Genomic DNA, 27,482 nt, shown 5'->3' with positions numbered 1-27,482 from the left:
CCTCATAGTGTTCTGATGGTCCTAACTTTTTATTTCTTAGAATAGATAGCCGTGTGGGCCCTGCTTCTATGGCTGGCTCTTGATTCTAAGGGTAGAGAAGCAATGTCGTGCAATCAGCATGACAAGGATGCCCAACATGATGTAACTAGTGTATGTACCTAATTAGTCTCTATGAGGTTAAAGAGGTTGTCCACAACGTCTATCCTTAAAATAGGTCATCATTATAAGATAAGTGGGGGTCCGACACAAGCACCCACCCCACCAACCAGGTGTTTTCACCTCTGGCACTGGCCGAATGTAAGCAATGTACAAAGCCAAACCCCACAGCTCCGTACACTGCGTAGTGGCAGATGCCGGTACTGCTGATCAGACCCTAATCTGAGCTGCAGTACCTGGCACTGGCCACCAAACAGAGTAAGGCACTGTGGTGTCCACTCTGTACACTGCTTACATCCAACCAGCGCCAGAAGAGAAGACAGCCGATTGGAAAGGGTGCTCCCACTGATCTAATATTGAGGACCTATCCTAAACACCAATATCAGAAGCCCAGAGAACCCTTTTAAGATGGGACAAACCCAACTTATGTGTATAGAAATACATTATAGATTGTTTCAGGAATTTTGGGCACAGTTTGATCTGAATTTTCCTTCATCGGATCACATTTTCTAATTTACTTGATTTATTTGAAGGGATTTTCTAGTTTCCAAGCTGCAGTTTGCTTCTAGGCTCATTAAAGGGTCGATATTGACTTTTAGGATTGCTACTTCCAATAGGTGGCGCTAGAGTGCTAGTCCTCTTCCTCTCTGAAGAGACAATTTACATATTTACTTTCTAGAAAAAACAAAAACTGCTCTTCACTCACCCTCCCCGGGTCCGATGCGGAGTCTCCGTGCTGATCTCACTGACTGTTATTGTCTGCAGTGCAGATGTAATGCCGACAGCGCTGCAGCCAATCACTGAGCTCAGCGGCGCTGTGCGAGTTGACAGCACATGCCGCTCAGAGACACTGAGCTCAGTCATTGTCTACAGCGCTGACAACACGCCGAAAAACGCAACAAACCTTTAAGGAAATATTGAACCAGAATACGGAAATCTTAGCATGACATATTGGATGTGCAAGATTTCAGGTATTCCACAAATTCTTCCATGACCGGTCACTCCATTTATGATATATTCAACACAACGCCAGAACATTACCTTCTTCTTCCTCTTCAATTTCTTTTTGTCTTTTTGCTTCTGCAGGTACTTTTCCCATGGAGTTAGTTTATCTTTTCCCTCCAGTTTGTTTTTAACCATCTGTTCTGCACTTTCCTTTAGCCCTGGGGAGAAGAGGAAACCAAATATTAATTTACCTTAACGGTGGGTTCAGAACGCTGCCACCTGCTGGTTTATTCCCATTAGTACAACGTCAGGTTCAATTACTACTGTAGTTATATATTAATACCAGTTTGTCAGCAGTGATTCTAGCGGAGGCTTGTGAGATCTTGATTTATTATTGGAATTGTGAAATATATTGTATGGATCATTGACGTAGAGTATACGTTTCCTCCTGCCTCTGGTATTTTAAAAGGAACGATAAAAGTCGCTGGGACATTAATCAGAAGCTTATTTTGTTGTTGTCTGGATTGTAACTCCATCATAAAATGGTCTTTGAAGACGCAGATGATAATATATGGAGATCTTTCGGAACGCCTCATTTAGCATCAGGTCTGGAAATATGAAGCATCAAGCAAAGAAAAATAAATGACCCCGTGATTACCTCCTGCAGACGGGGCCAAAGCCAAACGCCAGATCCAGCGCTAATGAACCTCGTCTTATAATCAGCGTTTAGATCTTATGTCAACAGCAAAGTGACGCGTCTGATAAAAAAAAGGGAATGCTGCCAATGTACTGAGGAGCACCATGGCATACGACCTGGCACCAAATGCCAACCGCAACGCAACACCGGATCCATAGCTCTGCATTAGAAGATAGGTAAATGCATTATGAATAAATCCAATTTTCAAGCAGCGCCAGAGAGGTGTTAGGACCCCTTAGACCATGTGGCCATTTTTATTTTGCAGTCTAACCATGCAAAACGTCACTGTTGTGATCACGACTGACTGGCAAAAGTTAAAAAAATGCGCATCGTCTTCCAGAAACAGTGTATCTCGTATCGCTAATTCCCTTTCATATAAAAAAGGCTGACCAGCAACAATCAAACACAGCGACCCGACCCACGGAAGGGAATGACGCTGCTTCTAGAAAAAAAAAGACCGAATATTCTAAATCATACAAAGAGTATCTAAGGCTATGCTCACACGTTACGGTTTTGCTGCTTTTTTATGCAAATTAAAAGCTGCGTTTTACTGTACCAGCACAAGCTATGAGATTTCAGGAATCTCACACACACAGTTGTTTATCCTGACTGAATTGGAAAAGGGTAGTGGCTTAAACCTACCTGTACTGCCCAATGCTGAAATTTGCCAGCACAGAGCGGTCACAGACCGCTCCTACCAGCGACTCAGCGGCTTTCCCTAACGTTACATCAACAGAATAATGGCTTCTCTTCCGCTCTGTCCACGACGTGTGACAGCCGACATCATGCTAATTGACAACAGGCTCCCCACTACCTAACTGCAGGGAGCCAGCTGTTAATCAGCATGATGTCAGCAGTCACACCCCAATGACAAAGCAGCCCGGAAGACGAAGAGCTGCTCTGTTGATGTGGAGCAGCTTAATCACCGGCAGGTGCGGTCTGTGAACACTGTGAGCCGGCACTGGCTAGAACAGGCAGGTAGTAGCCTCTGTAAGCAACTACTAGCCTATTTTTATTATTTTTTTAACTATGGGCCAAAAAACTAAGTCTTGGACAACTCCTTTAAAGGTCCCTCCTCTTTGTCTACCATCCTACCCACACTCTAGGTTCTGTTAGTGACCTAATTACTAATGACCTCCATGATCCAAACCTCCCACTCTCGTCTTCAAGAATTTTCTCGTGCTGCACCAGTTCCCCGAAATGTGCTACTGTCAATCCTGACAATCCAGTTAATTCCCAACATCCATAAAATCTCATGTGTTTTAGCAGGTCTACCACATTTCTTCCTCCTCTACATTATTCATCAGAACCGTGATGCCTCTATGTCACACCACCCCTCATACTCCATGCACTAAGCAGCTCATGCAGAAATATATGTATTACCTGGTTATTAAGATGGTTGGACCAATGTACAAAACAATCACTTTTTACCTTTTATATTATTCTTATGTCTCATTGATTGTAAGCTCTTGTCAGCAGGACCCTTAAGCTGTCCCTATACACCTGTCGGCCAAAGGATGGTTCAGCCAGCAGCTCTGTCTTCCATCTCTCCTAGACATAGGAGTGTTTACTCTGCCGACTGCTCTTGTGTACTCTATGAGACAGTCGCGGACAGACATCTCTGGTGGTGGCTAACCTGCCGGAAAACAAAAGGATTGGCAGTCCGAAGTCAGTCATGCCGAATCCTTAACTTCCGCGACACTCACAGACTATCGACAGAACACATTAATATTAGTGATGAGCGAGCATGCTCGCTACTGCTCGGTGCTCGCCTGAATATCTCACTGCTCGAGATGCTCGGCGTTCGCCGGGTATTTCCGGGGTTGCTCGGGTCCCCTCCCTGTATGTTTGGCGCTCTTTAGAGCCAATCAACATGCAGGGATTGCCTGCCACTCACTGTAATGCCGTAGCCATGTTGGTTGTGGCATTACAGTGATTGGCTGGCCGCACAGCGTCATCAGGTCTATGTCAGACCTGGCGCTGCCATGCTCGTCACAGTCTACTCCGGAACCAGGCAGAGTAGGGAGAGATGCTGCTGAGCTAGGGAGAGAATTGCTTGTGTATTAGGTAGTGTAGGGAGAAAAAACGTACATTACACATATCCATCTTAACAAACAGTCCTTTTGAAGACTAACTAATCCATCTGAAGAGATATCAGGCAGGCAGTGTATATAGGCAGGCAGGCAGGGTATATAACAGACTGCAGTGCATATAAAACAAGAGGCTCCATTCCAATTCTGCCTTCTGCTGCTGTTAGATATTTCTATACAAAGGCCCAGGTCTCAGGAGCCAGGAATACTTTTCTTTGGATCTTAATCCTCATTATTTGCTTAAAAAGCAATCCAGAGAACACCGTTTTTCTGCGCCATTTGCATGTTGGCACTGCAGAATACAGCCAGGTCCTTTCCATATTACAGCGCTAGAAATCCAGCTATTTAAAACTGTGTTTTCTCTGTCACACGGATCACATATACGTTTTCAGAAAATACTGCCATTTCTGGCCTCCATTAAAAATTTCTTTCAGTGTGTCAGTGAAGCAATTCACACCAGTTTGCTGTTAAAACTACTTACCTACAGGCCAGGTATTTAAAACTGTGTTTTCTCCGTCAGATGGATCACATATAAGTTCGCTCCAAACTCAGTCATTTGTAGTGAGCGTGGAAGATACTGTCCTCTATTTAAAATGGGCAAGGCACGGGGCAAGGGACGGGGAACTGGACGTGATGGTAATGGTGCATGCAGAGGCCGAGGACAAGCTGAAATTGTGCCACAACAAACACCCACATCTTCTCGCCTGACCTTCCTGTCCCAATTTCTAGGGGAACGCAGCACACCACTATTTAACCCAGAGCAGTGTCAAAAGGTTGTTGGTTGGATTGCGGATAATGCTTCCAGTCACTTAGCCACCACCACCATCACCACCCTGTCTTCCACAAGGTCAAGTCTCAGTAGCCGTGAGTCTGGACCGCATATTCCTCACCCTGATCCTCCTTCCTCCCACCATGCCGAGTGCCCAGAGACAACTGATCCCACACTTGGACACTCTGAAGAGCTGTTCACTTTTCCATTTATAGATTCGGGCTTCTCGCCTGGTCCACTTGAAGCGGGGCAAGAGGAGAACGCGTGTAGCGATGCCCAAATATTTGAGCAGCCACGGTCACACAAAGTCGAAGGTGGGAAAGTGTCAGAAGCAGTGGAAGATGAGACACAATTGCCAGAAAGTCAGGAGGAGGACCAGGGTGTGGAAGTGGAAGACGAGGTGGTGGAGGATATAGTAACTGACCCAACCTGGCAGGAGGACATGCAGAGCGAGGACAGCAGTACACAGGGGGAGGGAGGCAGAGCACCCCAACAGGCAGGAAGAAGCAGTGTGGTGGCCGCAGACAGAAGGCAGGCAACCGTTCCCCATAACACCAACACGAAGGAAGTTGCCAGTACAACTGTTAGGTCTTCCCGAGTCTGGTTGTTAAAGACTCTGCCGATAACCCCAAAAAGGCCATTTGCACCACCTGCCAGGCCAGCATCAGCAGGGGTGGCAAAACTACCAGCCTGACCACCACCAGCATGATCAGGCACATGGCAGCAAAGCACCAGACTTTGTGGGCCGAATCCCAGGGTCCAGGAACAGTGTTTGCAGGTGGCACCATTGCTTCTTCCGCTGTTGTGCATTCAAGCCAATCCCCTGTCCATGGTGCATGCGAAGATGCCTCCTGCCCTGCGCCTGTCGTTGCGCACTCTCAAGTAGCAGCATCAGGAAGCACGTCCATGTCCTTGTCCCAGCGCAGCATTCAGTTGTCCATACCCCAGTGTCACGGGTGTGTTGCCACGAAGATCGTCACGAGTACACAGCCTGACTTCTCGCAGCTGACTTGTTGGTGCTTTGTGTCTCTCGGCAGTGAGGGAGTTAATTCTCTCTCTCTCTGGGCTAGATGAGGTCCAGCCTCGCCCAGCTGCAATCAATACTTCTGTAGTGAGACTCCTTCATATACCTGCTGGTCTGTTTGGGAGGTGTCGGTGAAAGCATTTCATTCAGACTGACAGAGCGGATCGTGGTGTTTGGAGTTGCTGAGATAAGTGTATTTGGAAGTGTTTTTCCCTTTCCTCGCTTTATCATTTATCTCCTTTCCCGTTGGTTTTCCCTCTGTTGTAGTTGAGTAGTTGTTTGTATGCAAGGTGGTTTTGGTTTTTCCCTTGTACTGTCTCGTTCGTCTAAGTATTGTGTTTGGGCATATTATGTCTTGTTCCCTTTGGTTGTGATCGGGGTCCTTCTCAGGACTAGATTACTGTGGTGCAGGGATCTTCAGGAGGTAGGGGTTACGCTGGCGGCCTGGACCTCTGTACCTTTAACAGTACCTCCAGGTTGAGGGATTAGTCAGGGCCCCAGCTTAGGGTCAGCTTAGGCCCCCTACCTCCAGTATACGGAGACAGCGTGACATTTTCACCGACCCAACTTAGTTTTTCTCCAGCTACCATGGATCCAGTAGCCGGTCTAGCTCGGCAATTGCAGAGTTTGTCCATGGAGCTGGCGGACGTTAGGTCCAAGGTTTGGCATCCTCAGGAGCAAGCCGGACCAGAACCTAAAGTAGCCCTCCCTGATAGGTTCACTGGGGGGCGGGACAAGTTTTTTGTTTTCCGGGAGGCATGCAAATTGTACTTTCGGCTGCGGCCTCGGTCATCGGGGAGTGAAGAACAAAGGGTGGGAATTGTCATCTCGCTCCTACAAGGGGACCCACAATCCTGGGCGTTCTCTCTTCCCCCGGGTTCCCCGGCTCTCCAGTCAGTGGATAGGTTTTTCGCTGCTCTGGGACTCGTATATGATGACCCAGATCGGATCTCCCTTGCTGAGTCTAAGTTACGTAGGATCCAGCAGGGAGATCGTCCGGCGGAGGAATTCTGTTCGGAGTTCCGTAGGTGGGCCACGGACACCCAGTGGAATGACCCGGCTCTTAGGAGCCAGTTTTGTCATGGTTTATCCGACAAATTACAGGATGTGTTGGCACAGTATGACTCTCCCGTGTCACTGGAAGCCGCTATGGCCCTTGCTATTCGCGTGGACAGACGGCTTCGGGAGAGGTGCGGGATAATTCTACCCCCTGTGATGACTCCACCTCCTACAAGGTCCCCTCATATGGTGGTTCCCCTGGTCAGTCCAGAGGAGCCTATGCAATTAGGAGGGACATCATTTCGGGGGAGGGGACCGGTGGTGCGCCATAAGGCAGGAAGGTGTTTCTTCTGCGGGAGAAAGGGACATTTTATTGGGGGGTGTCCATCCCGTCCCTTGCAGAGTGAAGAGTCGTCGGAAAACTGTTAATCCCAGGTTGTGTGGTGGACGGCAATCTGGGAGTAGGTATTTCGTCCCTAGGTTCGTCTCAGTTTCTCGTACCGGCGGAGGTGGTGGTGGGTACGAGAACTGAGAGGATATCTGTTCTTCTGGATAGTGGGGCCGGGGCTAATCTGGTTGATGCTCGGTTTGCCCGGGTCCAAGGTATGCGGTTGAGTGAGTTGGCTAAACCCATCCCCATATTCTCGATCGATGCCAGGCCTCTCGGTCAGGGAAGTTTTTTGCAAGCTGTGCATGACGTAAAACTTCAAGTGGGGGCAATACATAAAGAACTGTTGTCTTGCTACGTGTTGGAGGGTCTTCCCACTCCTATTGTGTTGGGCCTTCCTTGGTTAGCTAAGCATAACCCGGTTATTAATTGGCAAACCAGGGAGATAAGCCAATGGAGTAAATTCTGTAATAAAAACTGCATGAACACGGTCATTGGTGCGGTTACTCCTTGGGTCTTACCTCCATTTCTGGCGGACTTTGAGGATGTTTTCTCGGAGAAAGGGTGTCAGGAACTACCTCCTCATCGCGTGTATGACTGTTCTGTAAAACTGCTCCCTGAGGCCAAGTTACCTAAAGCTAGGTTGTATAACCTTTCTGGTCCTGAGAGGCAGGCCATGAAGGATTATATCTCAGAAAGTCTGGCTAAGGGGCATATTAGACCTTCATCTTCACCGGTGGCTGCGGGGTTCTTCTTTGTTAAGAAGAAAGATGGAGGCCTACGCCCTTGCCTGGATTTCCGTGAACTTAATCGGATTACGGTCCGAGATCCGTATCCGCTCCCACTTATTCCCGATCTCTTTAATCAGATCGTGGGCGCCAAATGGTTCTCTAAGTTGGATCTCAGGGGGGCGTACAATCTGATTAGGATGAAAGAGGGGGATGAGTGGAAGACGGCGTTTAACACTCCGGAGGGGCATTATGAGAACCTTGTCATGCCATTCGGTCTGACTAATGCCCCGGCGGTGTTTCAACACTTTGTTAATGACATCTTTCGCCGCCTGGTGGGACAGTTTGTTGTCATATATCTGGATGATATCTTAATTTACTCGCCGGATCTGGTGTCTCATCAGGAGCACGTTAGGCAGGTGTTACAGATCTTGCGGGATAATAAACTGTATGCCAAGTGGGAAAAGTGTGTGTTCGCCGTACAGGAACTCCAGTTTTTAGGCTTCCTGGTTTCAGCGTCCGGTTTTCGTATGGACCCTGGGAAAGTGCGGGCAGTTCTTGAGTGGGATCGGCCAGAGAACCTTAAGGCACTACAACGTTTCCTGGGGTTTGCTAATTATTACCGGAAGTTCATTCGTAATTTCTCGTCCATGGTTAAGCCTCTCACAGACATGACTAAAAAGGGGACGGATTTTTCTAGGTGGTCTGACAAGGCTTGTCAAGCATTCTCCTCTTTGAAAAAATGTTTTGCCTCGGCGCCCATACTCATTCAACCTGATGCGTCTCAGCCATTCATTGTAGAGGTAGACGCTTCCGAGGTAGGGGTGGGAGCAGTATTGTCACAGGGTTCGTCCCCTGGTAAGTGGCATCCGTGCGCCTTTTTCTCTAAAAAATTGTCGTCCGCTGAGAGGAATTACGATGTCGGCAATAGGGAACTCTTGGCCATTAAGTTAGCTTTTGAGGAGTGGCGCCATTTTTTGGAGGGGGCAGTTCATCCGGTCACCGTCATCACCGATCACAAGAACCTGCTATATCTGGAGTCCGCGAAACGTCTGAATCCCAGACAAGCTAGGTGGTCATTGTTTTTTACCAGGTTTAATTTTGTCGTTACATATCGTCCTGGGTCAAAAAATGTAAAGGCGGATGCCTTATCTCGTAGTTTCCCGGGGGCCGGGAATACGGACGACCCGATTCCTATCCTTCAGGAGGGGGTGGTGGTTTCGGCAGTATGCTCTGAGCTGGAGGAGGAGGTATTGGAGGCTCAGGGGGACGCCCCTGTTGGACCTCCAGGGAGACTGTTTGTTCCAGATCAGTTGCGACAAAAGGTGATCGAGGCACACCATAACTCTGTTTTTGCAGGACACCCGGGGAGTAAAGCAACTGTGGATCTCCTCTCGCGTCGGTTTTGGTGGCCTAACTTACATAAGGAGGTGGTAACTTTTGTCGCGTCCTGTGGGGTTTGTGCGCGCTCTAAGACCTCACATACCCGTCCGTCTGGGGCCCTCTTACCTTTGAAGATCCCGGAGCGTCCTTGGACTCATCTGTCTATGGACTTTATTACGGACCTCCCTCCGTCTTCGGGTAAAACGGTCATACTCGTTGTAGTGGACAGGTTCAGCAAGATGGCACATTTTATCGCTCTTCCGGCTCTCCCTAATGCTAAAACTCTTGCGCAGGTGTTCATTGGGGAGATTGTGAGGCTTCACGGGGTACCCTCCGAGGTGGTGTCTGATCGGGGGTCTCAGTTTGTGTCTAAGTTCTGGAAGGCGTTTTGTGCACGGCGGGGGATGCAGTTGTCATTCTCTTCGGCTTTTCATCCTCAGACCAATGGTCAGACGGAACGTATGAACCAGAGCTTGGAGACATATCTCCGGTGTTTTGTGTCAGAGAACCAGGAGGACTGGGCTTCTTTCTTACCTCTGGCAGAGTTTGCTCTTAATAATAGGCGGAGCGAGTCCACTGGTAAGTCCCCGTTTTTTGGGGCATATGGTTTTCACCCCCAGTTTTGTACTTTCAGTAGGGGGGGCTCTTCGGGGGTTCCTGAGGAGGAACGATTTTCCTCATCACTCGCTTCAGTATGGAGAGGGGTGCTGAAGAATCTGAATACTATGGGGAACCGATACAAACGTATGGCTGATAGGAGGAGAGTGTCTGGTCCGGACCTAAGTGTGAACGATCGGGTATGGTTGTCTACCAGGAATATTAAACTTAAGGTTCCCTCCTGGAAATTGGGTCCCAGGTTCATTGGGCCGTACAGAATCAGTTCTATTATTAATCCGGTGGCATTCCGTCTTGATCTCCCCCCTACGTTTAAAATTCACAACGTGTTTCACAGATCATTGCTTAAGAGGTATGTGGCGCCGGTGGTACCGTCACCTTTACCTCCCCCTCCAGTGGCTGTCAATGGTAACTTGGAGTTCCAGGTATCGAGGGTCATTGATTCACGCTTTAATCGCCGGTCCCTTCAGTACCTGGTTCATTGGAAGGGGTATGGTCCTGAGGAGAGGATGTGGGTTCCTGCGTCGGATATTAACGCAGACCGATTAGTTCGGGCCTTCCACACGACTCACCCGGATAAACCTGGCCCTGAGGGTCCGGAGGCCCCTCGTAGAAGGGGGGGTACTGTCACGGGTGTGTTGCCACGAAGATCGTCACGAGTACACAGCCTGACTTCTCGCAGCTGACTTGTTGGTGCTTTGTGTCTCTCGGCAGTGAGGGAGTTAATTCTCTCTCTCTCTGGGCTAGATGAGGTCCAGCCTCGCCCAGCTGCAATCAATACTTCTGTAGTGAGACTCCTTCATATACCTGCTGGTCTGTTTGGGAGGTGTCGGTGAAAGCATTTCATTCAGACTGACAGAGCGGATCGTGGTGTTTGGAGTTGCTGAGATAAGTGTATTTGGAAGTGTTTTTCCCTTTCCTCGCTTTATCATTTATCTCCTTTCCCGTTGGTTTTCCCTCTGTTGTAGTTGAGTAGTTGTTTGTATGCAAGGTGGTTTTGGTTTTTCCCTTGTACTGTCTCGTTCGTCTAAGTATTGTGTTTGGGCATATTATGTCTTGTTCCCTTTGGTTGTGATCGGGGTCCTTCTCAGGACTAGATTACTGTGGTGCAGGGATCTTCAGGAGGTAGGGGTTACGCTGGCGGCCTGGACCTCTGTACCTTTAACAGTACCTCCAGGTTGAGGGATTAGTCAGGGCCCCAGCTTAGGGTCAGCTTAGGCCCCCTACCTCCAGTATACGGAGACAGCGTGACACCCAGTCCTTGGAACGCAAGCGCAAATATGCAGCCAAAGCCCCACAGGCCACACTACTAAATTCTCACATTTCACGACTGCTTGCGCTCGAAATGTTGCCTTTTAGGCTCGTGGAGACGGAAGCATTCCGCAACCTGATGGCGGCGGCCGTCCCTCGGTACTCGGTCTCCCGGTGTGCCATCCCCGCATTAGAAAAGCACGTGTCCCAAAACATTAGCCGTGCTCTCAACAACGCAGTTACCGGGAAAGTCCACCTAACCACGGACACGTGGACAAGTGCTTGTGGGCAGGAACGGTACATCTCGCTGACGGCACACTGGGTTAACATAGTGGAAGCCGGGACCCAGTCGGACCTTGGGACGGAACACGTCCTCCCGACACCAAGGTTTGCGGGCCCTAGGTCAATCAGGGTTGCCCCCACGGTCTACAGCTCTTGCACCTCCTCCTCCTCAGCCTCCTCCTCCTCTTCAGCCTCCATCTCCGAAATGACCACATCAGTCACAAGCTGGAAGCACTAAAGCACTGCCTCGGCCAAGCGGCAACAGGCTGTGCTGAAGCTAATATGCTTAGGTGACAAACCGCACAATGCTGAAGAGTTGTGGACAGCTCTGAAAGAGCAGGCAGACCTGTGGCTCACACCGCTGAACCTACAGCCAGGCATGGTCGTGTGTGACAATGGCCGGAACCTGGTGGCAGCTCTGAGACGAGGCGAGCTCACATACGAACCATACCTGGCCCATGTGCTTAACCTCGTGGTTCAGCGGTTTCTCAAATCCTACCCGGAGCTGCCAGGTCTGCTTGTTAAAGTATGCCGCCTGTGTGCCCATTTTAGAAAGTCAGCTACAGCTTCCGCTGCCCTTGCTGTGTTTCAGCAGCGTTTGCAGCTTCTGGTTCACAGACTGGTGTGTGATGTCCCCACGCGTTGGAACTCTACACTGCAGATGTTGGGAAGGATTTGTGAGCAGAACAGAGCAGTTGTTGAGTACCAGCATCAACAAGGCCGTCGGTATTCAGTTCAGACTCCACACATAAGACCTCAGGAGTGGACATGGATGTCAGACATATGTATCATCCTCCAAAACTTTGAGGACTCCACCAAGATGATGAGCGGCGATGACGCCATAATTAGCATCACCATCCCGCTTCTCGGTCTTCTGAAACGCTCTCTGCTCACAATCAAAGAGGATGCATTGTAGGCGGAGCACGATGAGATGAAGCAAGGAACCATACAGGGTGACTACACACAGCCAAGAGTCATCTCATCTCATCCCAACGTGGATTGGGTGACAATGAGGAAGAGGAGGAAGGACAGGAGCTAGTTTCATGCACTATAGACCTGCACACCTGTCATACTGTCTGTTCAGCGTGAATGGCCAGAGGACAGAGAAGAGGAGGAGGAGGAGAGCATGGTCAGTCATCCTCTTGGTGAGGACACGGAAGTCTTGCCTGTTAGTAGTCTGGCACGCATGGCTGAGTTTATGTTACGCTGTCTTTCCCTTGACCCTCGCGTTCTCAAAATTTTGGGTGACAGTCATTACTGGTTGGTGACACTTCTAGACCCACGCTACAAGGAGAACTTTATATCTCTTATTCCTGAGGCGGACAGATCTACAAAAATGGGGCTGTACCAGAAGGCCCTTGTTGCGGAACTATTAAAAAAAATCCCATCTGAAAACGCTTGCGGCAGAGGGCACACTTCGTTGGACAACCAAGGAGTACAGACGAGAGAGACACAACTTCAATCCAGCAGAGGCAGGGGAACACTGTCAAAGTTCTGGGAGAGTTTTCTCAGACCCTCCCATCGCACAGGCCCTGAGGCGTGGGGTACTCTCACAAGGAGTGCAAAGTTTTAGAAGATGCTGAGGGAGTACCTTGCCGACTGTACCAACTTCCTCCGTGATTCCTCTGTGCCTTATAATTATTGGGTATCCAAGCTGGATACGTGTAATGAACTGGCTCTCTATGCCTTGGAGGTCCTGGCCTGCCCTGCCGCCAGCGTTTTCCAAGAGCGGGTTTTTAGTGCCGCTGGTGGAATTATAACTGATTAGCGCATCCGCATGTCAACTGAAAATGCTGACAGACTGACTCTTATAAAAATGAACAAGGGCTGGATTGGGCCAGACTTCTCAACACCACCGAATGATAGCAGCGTAACAAACTCAAATCCAGTGTCTTGTCTTGAGAGGTGTATTCCCATGCACCTTTTCACACCCACACATGGGTATACGCTTCCTGATTTTGGCTATTTGCTCTTGTCCTCCTCATCCTCCACCACATCACCAGGGTGACCGTGGTCCGTGATGCAACACCCACATAATTTTTTTAAAGGGTGTTTATGATGCCCGTAAAAAAATTTTTTTATACAGTATGTTCATGTATACCCCCCAGGGGTAAATGTTTGTCAGCCCATACACTTAGTGCATGGGCATTACAAGTATAGGAGGCCTGCTCCTTTCTAATGGGAACATTTTTTTATGAGGCCCTCCTCCACGTCTCTTCCAAGGGGCATTGAAGTGCCTCCAAATTTTTGGCAGCCCTTGCATTCACTGCATAGGCCAACACTATTGGAGACTCTCTCCTTTCTAAATGGAATTTGTCGTTACTGTGGCTCTGCTCTATGTGTCTTTATATTCTTAGTGGGGTTTTTCCTAAAATTGGTCAGCCGTTGGACTCACTGCATACCTTATAACTGTATAGCAGACCCTCTCCTTTCTAATGGGAACATGTCGTACTTGTTACTGTGGCCCTGCTCTGTGTGTCTTTAAATTCTTAGTGGGGTTTTTCCTAAAATTGGTCAGCCGTTGGACTCACTGCATACCCTATAACTGTATAGCAGACTCTCTCCTTTCTAAATGGAATTTGTTGTTACTGTGGCCCTGCTCTATGTGTCTTTAAATTCTTAATGGGGTTTTTCCCAAATTTTGGCAGCCCTCGCAGTCACAGCATGGGCATTACCACTATAGGAGACCCGCTCCTTTATAATGGGAACATTTTTTTTACTGAGGCCCTCCTCTATGTCTCTTCAAATGGGTATTGGGTTAAGTCCAAATTTTTGGCAGCCCTTGCAGTCACTGGATACGCACTAACAGTATAGGAGACCCACTTGTTAATAATGGGAACAACAAAGCATAGCCGGCTGATGGCTCTCTAACAATAGCTACGGCCGACTGCTGGCCTTTTAAGAATAGTAAGGGCCGTCTGATGTCTCTATAAAAATAGGCTTTATGACTTTCAGAGTCCCTCCATCATAAATAAAACAGGATGTGTCTGATGATGTGTCACATACCACATTGCCAACTAAGGTTGTAAAATGTTAAAATGACATTTCCCAGTGAATGCATTTGTCTTAAAAAATAACGTAAAAAAAAAACAAAACAATAGGATCTTTCTTTAGTATAAAAAACAGCGTCACCAATTTAACCTCAATGTCATCACATTTTTCAGCTCCTGCACCTCCTCCTCCATCTCCGAAATGACCACATCAGTCACAAGCTGACAGCACTGCAGCACTGCCTTGGCCAAGCGGCAACAGGCTGTGCTGAAGATAACATGCTTAATGCTTAATTGACAAACCGCCCAGCGCTGCAGAGTTGTTGAAAGCTGTAACACAGTCACCTGATCTGTGGCTCTCACCGCTGAACATACAGCCAGGCATGGTCGTGTGTGACAATGGGTGGAACCTGGTGACAGAGAAATGACAGCCGGAGTAGATACGATTTCCCTCTATGCCAGTCCTTTCACCGAGCTAAATACAACTCTCAGCAAAAAAAGCTGTGGACTGGCTCCGTACCGTCCCTGGCCACATTCACCTGTCCACGTGCTTGTGGAAGGCGGAGACGACACCGGGAGAAACAGTGGCGGCTGGGGACCGAGTATGGACACCCGGCCGCTGCCGGCATGAGGTTATGAAAAGCTTCCGCCTCCACGAGCCTAAAAGGCCACATTTCAAGTACAAGCAGCTGTCAAAAATTTGGCAGTATAGTATTGCAGCCTGTGGGTGGGTGGGTGGCTGCATACTTGAGCTTGGATTCCAAGGAATAGGGTAGGGAAAACTGAACGCTGCACTGGGACAAGGACGTGGACAGTGATTGTTGCAAGTCTGCAACGACAGGTGCATGGCGGGAGGCATCTTCACATGCGCCAAAGATCACTTATGATGGGCACACTTTTAGGCAGTGACCTGGGAGTCAGAGATGCTTCCAGAGTTCTGCCCCATGCTGTTCCCATGTCTTTTCAGCACTGTATGCATGCGTCTGATTATGTGTCACACACCACATGGCCAGATAAGGTTGTAAAATGTTAAAATGACATTTCCCAGTGAATGCATTTGTCTTTGTTGACAGCAATGCAAAAACGCATCAAAAACGCTAAGTGTGAACATAGCCCAAGGTGTGGAGGAGTATTTTTGGTTTTGGATATTTATTTTGCCGTATATACAAGTCATTACCCTGGAAAGGATGTTCCTTAATATATTTTCCAGGAAAATCCATTTTGGTTTTGTTTTATGGATTCACAATAAAACATACAAAAAGTGGCGTAATACTCTGACAATGTTGTTGACAGCAGTGACCTGGGGGTCAGAGATGCTTCCAGGGGTCTTCCCCATGCTGTTCCCATGCCATGTGAGCACTGTTCCCATCGATTTGGGCAGTTTTTAGGCCCTCTGCAAACCGCCGGGGGGAGCCGACTGAAAAATGCTCGAGTTTCCCATAGACTTACATTGGGCTCGTTGCTCGGGTCGAGCACCCGAGTATTCCAATTTGCTCGACCCGAGCAACGAGTACCCGAGCATTTTAGTGCTCGCTCGTCACTAGTGGATATCGTCAGACGTTAGACTTGTGTGTAGGGTGACTTTACTCCTACTGTTGCACAACTGATTTTGAACATGTATGTTCTTAAATTAAAAATACTGTGGCAGGAAAACTTCTCCAGCACCAGGTGATAGGACTGCCTAAAAGGATGAAGTTTTTCAGGCATGCTTAATGCAGATGTTAGAAGTTAACCGAATTGTCTGGGGTAACGCATTCCAAAGAACTGGTGCAGCACGAGAAAAGTCTTGAAGACAAGAATGAGAGGTTTGGATTATGGGAGATGTTAGTGTTCGGTCACTAGCAGAACCTAGAACACGGAAAGGATGGTAGCCAAAGATAAGGCAGTTTTACAGAAGCTGTATATGATTAGAACATTGTAGTCTTTTTTTCGAAATATAACAATATGGGCTGTGTCGGATATTGCAGGTCAGCTATTTGTATATGAAAGATTTGGCTATAAGAGCACACCCAGTGACTCTGTTTCTAGAAAAAAGCACATTTTTCCAATCTAATAGTTCTTCTACAGTCATGGCCAAAAGTTTTGAGAATGACACCAAAATTATATTTTCATGTGATCTGCTGGCCTCTGGTTTTTATTAGTGTTTGTCTGATGTTTATATCACATACAGAAATATAATTGCAATCATATTATGAGTACCAATAGGTTATATTGACAGTTAGAATGAGTTAATGCAGTAAGTCAATATTTGCAGTGTTGCCCCTTCTTCTTCAAGACCTCTGTAATTCTCCCTGGCATGCTCTCAATCAACTTTTGGACCAAATCCTGACTGATAGCAGTCCATTCTTGCATAATCAATGCTTGCATTTTGCCAGAATTTGTTGGTTTTTGTTTGTCCACCCGTCTCTTGATGATTGACCACAAGTTCTCAATGGGATTAAGATCTGGGGAGTTTCCAGGCCATGGACCCAAAATCTCTATGTTTTGTTCCATGAGCCATTTAGTTATCACCTTTGCTTTATGGCAAGGTGCTCCATCATGCTGGAAAAGGCATTGTTGGGCACCAAACTGCTCTTGGACGGTTGGGAGAAGTTGCTCTTGGAGAACATTCTGGTACCATTCTTTATTCATGGCTGTGTTTTTAGGCAAGACTGTGAGTGAGCCGATTCCCTGGGCTGAGAAGCAACCCTACACATGAATGGTTTCAGGATGCTTTACAGTTGGCATGAGACAAGACTGGTGGTAGCGCTCACCTATTCTTCTCCGAATAAGCTGTTTTCCAGATGTCCCAAACAAGGGGATTCATCAGAGAAAATGACTTTGCCCCAGTCCTCAGCAGTCCACTCCCTGTACCTTTTGCAGAATATCATTCGGTCCCTGATGTTTTTTCTGGAGAGAAGTGGCTTCTTTGCTGCCCTCCTTGAAACCAGCCCTTGCTCAAAGAGTCTCCGCCTCACAGTGCGTGCAGAAGCACTCACACCAGCCTGCTGCCATTCCTGAGCAAGCTCGGCACTGCTGGTAGTCCGATCCCGCAGCTGAAACAGTTTTAAGATACGGTCCTGGTGCTTGCTGGTCTTTCTTGGGCGCCCTGGAGCCTTTTTGACAACAATGGAAGCTAAGGTGCAATCTTTGTAGCTGCGATACTCTTCCCTGTTAGGCCATTTTGGTGCAGTGCAATGATGGCTGCACGTGTTTCTTTAGAGATAACCATGGTTAACTGAAGAGAAACAATGATACCAAGAACCAGCCTCCTTTTAAAGTGTCCAGTGATGTCATTCTTACTTAATCATGACTGATTGATCGCCAGCCCTGTCCTCATCAACACCCACACCTGTGTTAATGGATCAATCACTAAAACAATGTTAGCTGCTCCTTTTAAGGCAGGACTGCAATGATGTTGAAATGTGTTTTGGGGGTTAAAGTTCATTTTCTGGGCAAATATTGACTTTGCAAGTACAGTAATTGCTGTTAAGCTGATCACTCTTTGACATTCAGGAGTATATGCAAATTGCCATTACAAAAAATGAAGCAGTAAACTTTGGAAAAATTACTATTTGTCTCATTCTCAATACTTTTGGCCATGACTGTATATAGTTGTAGAGAAATGTTACCGTGAAAATCGCAGTGGAGTGCAATACTTAAAGTGCAAAATAAATATGGCCACACGGTCCACAGCGATCCTAAACCCTTTTTGGAGCTGCTGTCACCAGCAGGTTACTCTGGATGCAGATTGTGGTGGCCATTTCTTAACATACTCAGAAATTTAGGATTTTCTAATTTTTATTTTCCTAGAAAATTATTTAATTTCATCTGAATGGTACAAAGAGAATTATTGGACAAATAAACAAAGTTGTATATTTTCCTGTAGGAAAAAGACCTCCAGAAATAAAACATTTCATAAAATGTTATTGCATTGAATCGTCTGCTTCTGGTCTTAGGAGATTGCACATTTTAGATCTCTATGCTAGCCATCGGGTTAAATGAAATGTTATTTACTGGGGGGCAATGCCTCAGTACAAGGATATGCTATCAGTGCTTTTTCCCCCGGCAGATGGCCGACACGTCAGTCAAAGTCATTCCTAAATTAAATAGAGCTTAATAGCATGTATTCAGTGTATGTAAACAGACAATTTGGGACTTATTTGCTGAGTCCTATCATATTACTTGGATTTTTCATTTTACATTTAGCAGCAATGCATAGTGACAGATCAAAGTGCCCGGGGGACCTTTCATCCTCCACTGGGAGGTGTAATTACCAGACCATGACTTAAATCCTTGTGCTTTTATCAGCTCTGTGCACTAGGAAAAAAGTGATTAAATTAGCATTTCCTGCATCATCAGTGGTGAAGAAAAGTCTGATGGCAGGCAAGAAGTACGCTGTGTGAAGAAGCGCACATCCCCGGTGATCAGGCACGGTTACAAAGCACTAGGACCAGCAATACCCACTAAATAGAGTCTAAAGGGGAATAGTTCTCCTTGTGGAGAGTGCCAAGATGGCGTAGGGAGACTTAAAGGCCATGCAATGCTAAATAAAGATCTGTGAGAAGTGTACACATCACGTTTCCCCCATCGTACAATCGTATGATGGAACTGTCATTCCATATGTCCATCTTCTTTCCATAGCAGACGTTTTCTTATCATTTTACTTTTAATTCTGGAGACCGAATTTGTACAGGAATGCTAAGAAAAACAGAGCTCGGAAGATAAAAGCCAGCCTGTCTACAGCTTCAAAGCAAAGGAAAATAAACTTGCTTTGAACCATCAAGGATGGCCTTGATAAAGGACATGACGCCGGCCACACAGAGGCTAGTGCTGCCGGTCAACAGATCCCCACAGCACTTCTGAAATCCTCTACATGACATCGACTCTTCTAGTTATATTAGTAGTTCGGTCAATGTATGAAATTGTCTAGACTAAAACTAAACACTTGGGGCGCACCCCTCCCAACAACTCCATGATACCCTGAGTGGGGACCCCCATTTCCATAACCCCCATTTCTGACATTAGGTGGTGTAGCAGGTTTCATCTATCCAAGCAGTTTTAGCATTAGTAAGTCAGTTTGCCTCAACTGGGTGCCATAACCACGGCTCCATGAGCTGCTCCGTGCATAATAAGTCTGGGTCTGCCCAAACTGGGGGCTACAGCTCCAGAAGCTGCTCCAGTCATATTAAATACACCTCACCGATCCCCCAATGATCCTTGCACGACGCTTGTAGTCCTGTTTCTGATACACCGGAAAGGATACGAAATTCCTGTTTAGCCAATCACTGGCCACATTGGGACCGGCGAAAGTCATAAACTGGCTGAAAGGCATTTCCTGTGTGTCCACTTGGGGTCAGGAAGAAGAGACCGGAAGGGTGCAAGAGCAAGTTCGGAACTTGAGAAGTGGGCAATTGTACCGCTTCTTTTATATTTTAAATCACAGTCCTTTCCCATAAGCTTTCCCACTGGACAACCCCTTTAAGACATTAACTATTTATAAATGTATAGAAATTATCTAACTGATCATTGTAGGGTGTAAAGGTTACATTAATTAGCAAACTAGATTTGATGAGTGATTAAGGCCAATTTCATACATCCAACATTCACTGTTCGAGAATAGACTACAATGTCCAGACTGGCCGCGGGACTCCTGACCCGAGCTCAATCACTTCAGATATGCCTAGAAGACTGTGGAGTTCGGGTCAAGAGATCTGCGGCCGATCTGAACATCATGATCTGTACTCAGACCGTGAATGTGGAATGTGATAAACTCATCAAGATATCCTCTTTTCAGGGGACTAGGAATCAGTGGATCGCTGCAAGTCCATTTCCTGAAACCACCGACAGTAGTTGCATCTGGTCATACATCTCCTCTAAAGTGGCCACCACAGATGAAATCTGGTAATAAACTGAAATGAGCAGAGCACCATATAATAAAAATATGAACGGGCCGGGCCAGCCATAGAAAAAAACGCCTTATATTAGCACCCAGGCCATTATGTCCATATGCCCCCCAGGTTCCTCAGACCACCCTTCTCAGCTGTGGATTTAGCTGTTAGCACATTACTAATTGGAGCCATCAGACCATTGCTGATTATTTCTACCTACAGAAAGTTTTACTTGCCTGATCTACAACAAAAATACATATTCAGAAAGAGCTTCATGTTGGAAACAAAATTTAACACAGATCCCATAAAAAAAGTCTAAATGTTTTCCATTCACGATCTCCTGTGCTGATGCTGCCATCCCCTACATCTTATACCAAATGTTTCCTTCATAAACCTCTCCCAACAGCAACTGGTTTGTATTAATACTTCAGATGAGCGGGAATTAGAGAAAATCCAATGTAAGTGAAAGCCTGTTATACTATTAGCATGATCATACACTCGGACGGCGAGACTTTCCATCCTGAATGGTAATATACTAAAGAAAGAAATGACTGTGCACACCACGGTTCCCGGAAAGCAGGGGAGCGAGCGGACAGCAGCGGATGGCTCGTAACTAGTATTTCGTGTAGCAGCTCTAAAATATAACCCTTCACCCCACTGCAGATCATAGGGACGACTGGCAGCCCCTTTCCCACTTACTATAAGTCATAGGGACGACAGGCAGCCCCTTTCCCACATACTATAAGTCATAGGGACGACAGGCAGCCCCTTTCCCACTTACTATAAATCATAGGGACGACAGGCAGCCCCTTTCCCACTTACTATAAGTCATAGGGACGACAGGCAGCCCCTTTCCCACTTACTATAAGTCATAGGGACGACAGGCATCCCCTTTCCCACATACTATAAGTCATAGGGACGACAGGCAGCCCCTTTCCCACATACTATAAGTCATAGGGACGACAGGCAGCCCCTTTCCCACATACTATAAGTCATAGGGACGACAGGCAGCCCCTTTCCCACATACTATAAGTCATAGGGACGACAGGCAGCCCCTTTCCCACATACTATAAGTCATAGAGACGACCGGCAGCCCCTTTCCCACATACTATAAGTCATAGGGACGACAGGCAGCCCCTTTCCCACTTACTATAAATCATAGGGACGACAGGCAGCCCCTTTCCCACTTACTATAAGTCATAGGGACGACAGGCAGCCCCTTTCCCACTTACTATAAGTCATAGGGACGACAGGCATCCCCTTTCCCACATACTATAAGTCATAGGGACGACAGGCAGCCCCTTTCCCACATACTATAAGTCATAGGGACGACAGGCAGCCCCTTTCCCACATACTATAAGTCATAGGGACGACAGGCAGCCCCTTTCCCACATACTATAAGTCATAGGGACGACAGGCAGCCCCTTTCCCACATACTATAAGTCATAGAGACGACCGGCAGCCCCTTTCCCACATACTATAAGTCATAGAGACGACCGGCAGCCCCTTTCCCACATACTATAAGTCATAGGGATGACCGGCAGCCCCTTTCCCACATACTATAAGTCATAGGGACGACAGGCAGCCCCTTTCCCACATACTATAAGTTTATCTCTGAACAAAGGGTCTGCAAAATAGACCAAAATCCAATAAATTAATGCTTTCCAACCGTAACAGCCCGGCACAGAGCTAACCGGCTAAGCCGGACAAGAGGAAGACTAAAAGCCTTTACCCTTTATAAACTGCGGTAGCTATAAAAAAAATAAATAAAAAAAAATACAAGTATAACTTACCCTTTCCAGATTCAGCACCGGCACTCAGTTACTGCCCTAGTCTTGATTATTAGGCTGCAGCGCTATGGACGTGATAGCAGCGCTGCAGACAATCCATGAGTTCAGGAGCTCCTGCTGTCTACAAGAGCAAAGTTGCTGAGCTCACTGAATGGCTGCAGTGCTGTCGATGGAACATCAGCGCTGCAGACAAACAACCGGGGCAGCGGCAGGGAGTCAGCACAGGTAAGTAATACTCAATTTGTTTTTTTATAATGATTACTGCCAATTAAAGAAAAGTTTCTAAAACGGGACCATCCTCCTAATGATTTATGACACCCTGATGCAGTTATATGCAATTTTAGAAAAAGACAAGGAAATAAAATTAAACACTTTGAGAAAAAAAAGCCCATGTAAAACACTGTGCCCAATTTAATACTGAATCTCCGCCTTTTTTTTTGTCTAGTGTTTGGCGTTTTTCATTTTCGCTTTATCTTTCTTTTAATTTGTGCCTTTCAAATCCATTCTACTGTTCTCCTCTTTTGTTTCTTTTTCATGTCGGTCATTGTTTGCCTGGTTTTTGTTTTTCAAATATTTTTGGCCAAATTATCACTTGCAAGTTTATAGAAAGTCACAGAATTTTGGTGCAAATATACCCCAGTGCCAGCTGGAGTGGATTCATGTATGCCTGATATTTTTTCACAAATTTTGTGACATTTTAGAGGAACATGCGACTTTTTGGGCAAATATTAAAAAAAAGTCACAAAATAGGTTAAAGACAACATTTTTGATTTTGAGCGAATGTCATGAACCGCGTGCTCCACTTTGAAGAATTTGACACACATAAATGTCACTGAATACCACAAGATAAAAAAAAGAAAAGTAACTTCAAAAATACAAGTGATGAATCGGTTTATAGCACATAACGTAAACCTAAACTAGGTTACTAGCACTATATTTCTTAAATCTGAGGATCCTTAAAATTGGGTGCCTCTGTTGTGGTCGTTGTCAGCACCTTGGCTCCATTTGGCACCTGTACCTCCTCCGATATGTCCTGTACCTACAACCGGCCGTAAACGTGAGGACTGTATAGCGTCTTCACACTACAAGGTGAGAGTGCCTCTCGGTGGCGATTTGCGGCATTGCGCCACGTTATTCTCAATGGTGGAGAAATAACCGAGCTCACTTACCCGGGACCCACTTCACTTCCATTTCTATATCCTTTTCCTGCTGTTTCTTCTCTTTTTCCTGGATACCTTTCAGCAGCTGCCTGTAGCGTTGAATTTGTTCATCATCGTCTTTTGGACCTTTTTTAGATTTTGCATCTTCAGGCTTTGCGGACACTTCAGTTTCTAAAAGGAACGAAGAAAAAAAAAATCATTAAAATTTCCAGATGAAATGTTTCATGGAAGGTAAATTCCAGAAGAGAAACTATTTCAATACCAAAGATCCCTGAAATCAGGGTAAAAATCATGTTGGATTATTTTTGGAATTTGCACTTCCATGGGGCACGGAGACCTTCTATGGTGTAAACTCCTGACGAAACCCCATGGGTGTTATGGACGCACTGTATGTCTGGCTGCGCGGTTAAAGTTCTGCCCACCAATGGGTGCACGACTGTGAAACACAAAGCCGAACTCTTGCTCCCTAACCGATGTTTATTATCTATCTATAGGAAAACGGATCAATTTCTGATCGCTGGAGATCCCACTGATCACTAGGGTCCCACATACTACACGGCCGCAGGGAAGAGGAGCTGGAATAGAATAGCAGTAAAGCGTGCTCCATGCTGCTGCATTCAATGTTTATGGTGATGACCTACGAGCGATATTCGAATGTCAGTCCTTCTTAGAGCAAAAAGGGGTTTGGGACTACCGCTTATGAGATTGTAGGGGATCGAACATTTATCCTATCCACAGTAGAGTGAAAACTAGGATGTGAGGAAAGACTTCTTAAAATAGAAGTGTCACGTCTTCGTTTTAAACTATTTTTCCCCCTGGAACCTCTTTGTATGTCACCCTGCTAATTTCAGAACCAAAGAAGAAAACTAAATGAGCAAATACCCTATAGTAAGTTAACAGTAATAATACATGTAAATAACATAGGGTACTTCATTATCCCTATTTTGATCAAAAAACAGCAGGTGACAAGGTGAACCCATCGGGACCGTCCTGTCTCTAGTATTAAAACCATACCATGTGTCAACTGACCTCAATGTGAGCAGGACAGGAGCCTGACTAGTTTAGACACCTGTCCATGATTTTGTTTAAGTTTTTTCTACTTTGTACAAACAGGGGTGAGGGTCCCCCTTTCTGAGCAAGGCATTTCTTCTACACAACTTCTCATGGGCAGGTGTCTGAACTAGTCAGACTCCCGTCATGCTCTGCCCTTATTCACATTGAGATCGGTTGACACATAGTAAGGTTTTAAAGACAAGACCGTCCCAACTGGGTTCACCTTGTCGCGGTGGGATGGTTTTAGTTTCATATTGTTTTATTTGAAAAGGAACAATAAATTCGGTGACAATTACCCCACGCAGGGGGAGTATAATACTATTCATGTCCATTTGTCCCTTCGCTTTTTACATTTTTATAATAACACAAACAAAGTGGGATGGTTTTTACACTGTTTTGATCAGAATAGTGATAACTACAGGAAGTGCATTATGTAATTTACATGTATTATTACTATTTACTTACTATGGGGTATGTGCTCAGCTTTCTTTCTTCTTGAGTTTTGTCTGCGAAATGGTCACAGTGTGAATCTGCTCTTACACTTTCCTCATATACCAGCTTATCCTCCAGCTCATTTCTTTGGTTTTAATTTCAGAACTTAACTGCGCCACCTATTGGAAGTAGCAATCCTACAAGTCACAATTAACCCTTTAACGAGTCGTGCAATATGACTTGGCATAAAAGCCAAATCAGAATCTCAATTTGCAGACACGGTGTTTCGGGCTGTTGGCCCTCGTCAGTGCAAAGTCTGAGAACTGATTTGGCTAGGTGAGAGGCTCTGGACTGAGGTCTAAGGGGTAACGTTTCTCCTTGTGGAGAGTGACACACCGGCTCTGGCATGCCAAGGGAAGGAGGCTTATTCGCCATGCAATGCTCCTCTGGGAAATTTAATATGCAAATTGCCTCTTAGGTGGCCCAATAGAGTACAAGTCCTCTTTTTCTCTGAAGAGGCAATTTGCATATTAAATTTCCCAGAGGAGCATTGCATGGCGAATAAGCCTCCTTACCTTGACGTGCCAGAGCTGGTGTGTCACTCTCCATAAGGAGAAACGCTACCCCTTAGAACTTAACTGGACATTTGACAAAGTACCTCACACCATCCTTATTGAAAAAAATGACCAAGTATGCAATGGACCAGGCAACTGTTAGGTGGATTCATAACTGGCTTAGTGATCGGACTCAAAGGGTGGTTGTAAATGGCTTCACATCCAGCTGGATGAATGTCTCAAGTGGGGTACCACAGGGCTCCGTCCTGGGACCTGTATTGTTCAACATCTTTATCAATGATTTAGATGAAGGAATGGAGGGTAAACTGATTAAATTTGCTGATGATACAAAGCTAGGAGGGATAGCTAATACTAGAGAAGAGAGAGAGAGGATTCAAAAAGACCTAAATAAACTGGAGCAGTGGGCAGCAAACAACAGAATGATTTTTAACAGGGAAAAATGCAAAGTACTACATCTGGGAAATAAAAATGAAAAAAGCATATACAGAATGGGAGGAATAGAGCTAAGCAACAGTACATGTGAAAAAGACTTAGGTATACTAATAGATCATAGACTGAACATGAGTCAACAGTGTGATGCAGCAGCAAAAAAGGAAAATACAATTCTGGGATGTATTAACAGAAGCATACAGTCTAGATCACGTGAAGTCATTATCGGTCTTTACTCCTCTTTGGTCAGACCTCATCTGGAATACTGTGTACAGTTTTGGGCACCACATTTTAAAAAAGACATAGACAAACTGGAGCAAGTTCAGAGAAGAGCGACCAGAATAGTGACTGGTCTGCAAACCATGTCCTATGAGGAACGGTTGCAGGATTTGGGAATGTTTAGCTTGCAAAAAAGAAGACTGAGAGGAGACTTAATAGCTGTCTACAAATATGTCAAGGGCTGTCACATTGTAGAAAGATCATCTTTATTCTCATTTGCACAAGGAAAGACTAGAAGCAATGGGATGAAACTGAATGGGAGAAGACACAGATTAGATATTAGAAAAAACTTTTTGACAGTTAGGGTGATTAATGAGTGGAACAGGCTGCCACGAGAGGTGGTGAGTTCCCCTTCAATGGACGTCTTCAAACAGAGGCTGGACAGACATCTGTCTGAGATGATCTAGTGAATCCTGCTTTGAGCAGGGCGTTGGACCAGATGACCCAGGAGGTCCCTTCCAACTCTACCATTCTATGATTCTATGATTTGTAAGGAGCGTTAAGACTCACACACAAGGAGCGCGAAAGATGGTGCATGTATATACAGCCTCTGCTGAGCTCCATAGGTAAAGATTATGATGGAGCAGGCCATGATTTTTCTTTCTGCGGATTCCAAATGAATAAAACCCCCTCTGTAAGTGATCGGCGGTATACAGAGGTACAGCAGAGACCTCATGGATCTGTACGACTTCTTTTATGGCTCTAGATAAAATACAAGTGTAATACGGATACATGCACAAGGCAAAACAAATTACAGTCAAGGCAGCAGAAAGGGCCGAACTTCCATTATCCTTATTCATTAGATTTTCTTGCAGTATGTACCTTGTGCTGCCTCCTCCTCTTCTTCACTAGAGGATGCTAAATACGCTTGATAATCCATGTCTAGGATTTCACTTTTTTTAAAAGGTTTATTTAAAGCTGTGACCCGATCCTGATCAGTTTCATCCCACGTTAGCTCCACCTAAAAATACATTAAACATTTGTTTTAGACAAATAGATGTGTCGGATGGGAAAATCTCTGTTTATCACATTTGATAGTTTATTTAGAGAAACAAAAAGACTAATTAGACTACTGACTGTGCTACTGACCCAAGATATTACAACTTACATGGTCACTGTCATTTCAGCAAACTTTGCATGAATCAAAAGAAGAAGAAGCCTTGCAATCTATCTTATCCGAAAAATCTTCTTTCTCCACTTATGAGCCACTTCTGTTCCCTGGCATCCTGAACTCTTAATTCACTTCATTCAATCTCAAATCTATCTTGCTTAAAACAAAATGGATCACCTAGAACTGCCTGCTAAAGTTTATGGAGAAGGGAAAATGAAAAGGAATGATACTATAAAGCAGCAGCATGTCTTTGTAAGTGTTTATCTTACCCAGTGCTGGATTTACAGCTACAATGCTCAGTACTGTTGTAGAATACTTCTGAAAAAGTGTTACATTAGAGGGTATGAATCCATCACGTCTGTGTGTGCTGTGTATGAGACACTTCATAGCAGCTAGTCTCCACGCACTAGCTCAGAGACAACTGAAAACTAACAATTGAGTATCCAGTAGGGAAAACTGTTAAAAA

The 27,482-nt window shown here is 45.9% G+C and overlaps 1 protein-coding gene across 1 annotated transcript in view; it reads right to left on the bottom strand.

Annotated features, from left to right (window-relative positions):
* Nucleotides 1-27,482, bottom strand: part of ESF1 (ESF1 nucleolar pre-rRNA processing protein homolog) — a 72,881-nt gene that overhangs the window by 14,973 nt on the left and 30,426 nt on the right. Inside the window, exons 8-10 of the mRNA XM_073672208.1 lie at nucleotides 26,728-26,866; nucleotides 23,147-23,308; nucleotides 1,198-1,319 (exon numbers count right to left, since the gene is read on the bottom strand). Coding sequence (XP_073528309.1) covers nucleotides 1,198-1,319; nucleotides 23,147-23,308; nucleotides 26,728-26,866 — 423 coding nt within the window. The remainder of the gene's footprint in view (nucleotides 1-1,197; nucleotides 1,320-23,146; nucleotides 23,309-26,727; nucleotides 26,867-27,482) is intronic.

This window comes from Phyllobates terribilis, unplaced genomic scaffold (assembly GCF_046119375.1).
Source record: "Phyllobates terribilis strain yellow unplaced genomic scaffold, ASM4611937v1 Scaffold_3__8_contigs__length_932513732, whole genome shotgun sequence".
Taxonomy (NCBI): Eukaryota; Metazoa; Chordata; class Amphibia; order Anura; family Dendrobatidae; genus Phyllobates; species Phyllobates terribilis.
The sequence above is the reverse complement of the archived record's forward strand: the minus strand, read 5'-3'. Positions and strand labels throughout refer to the sequence as shown.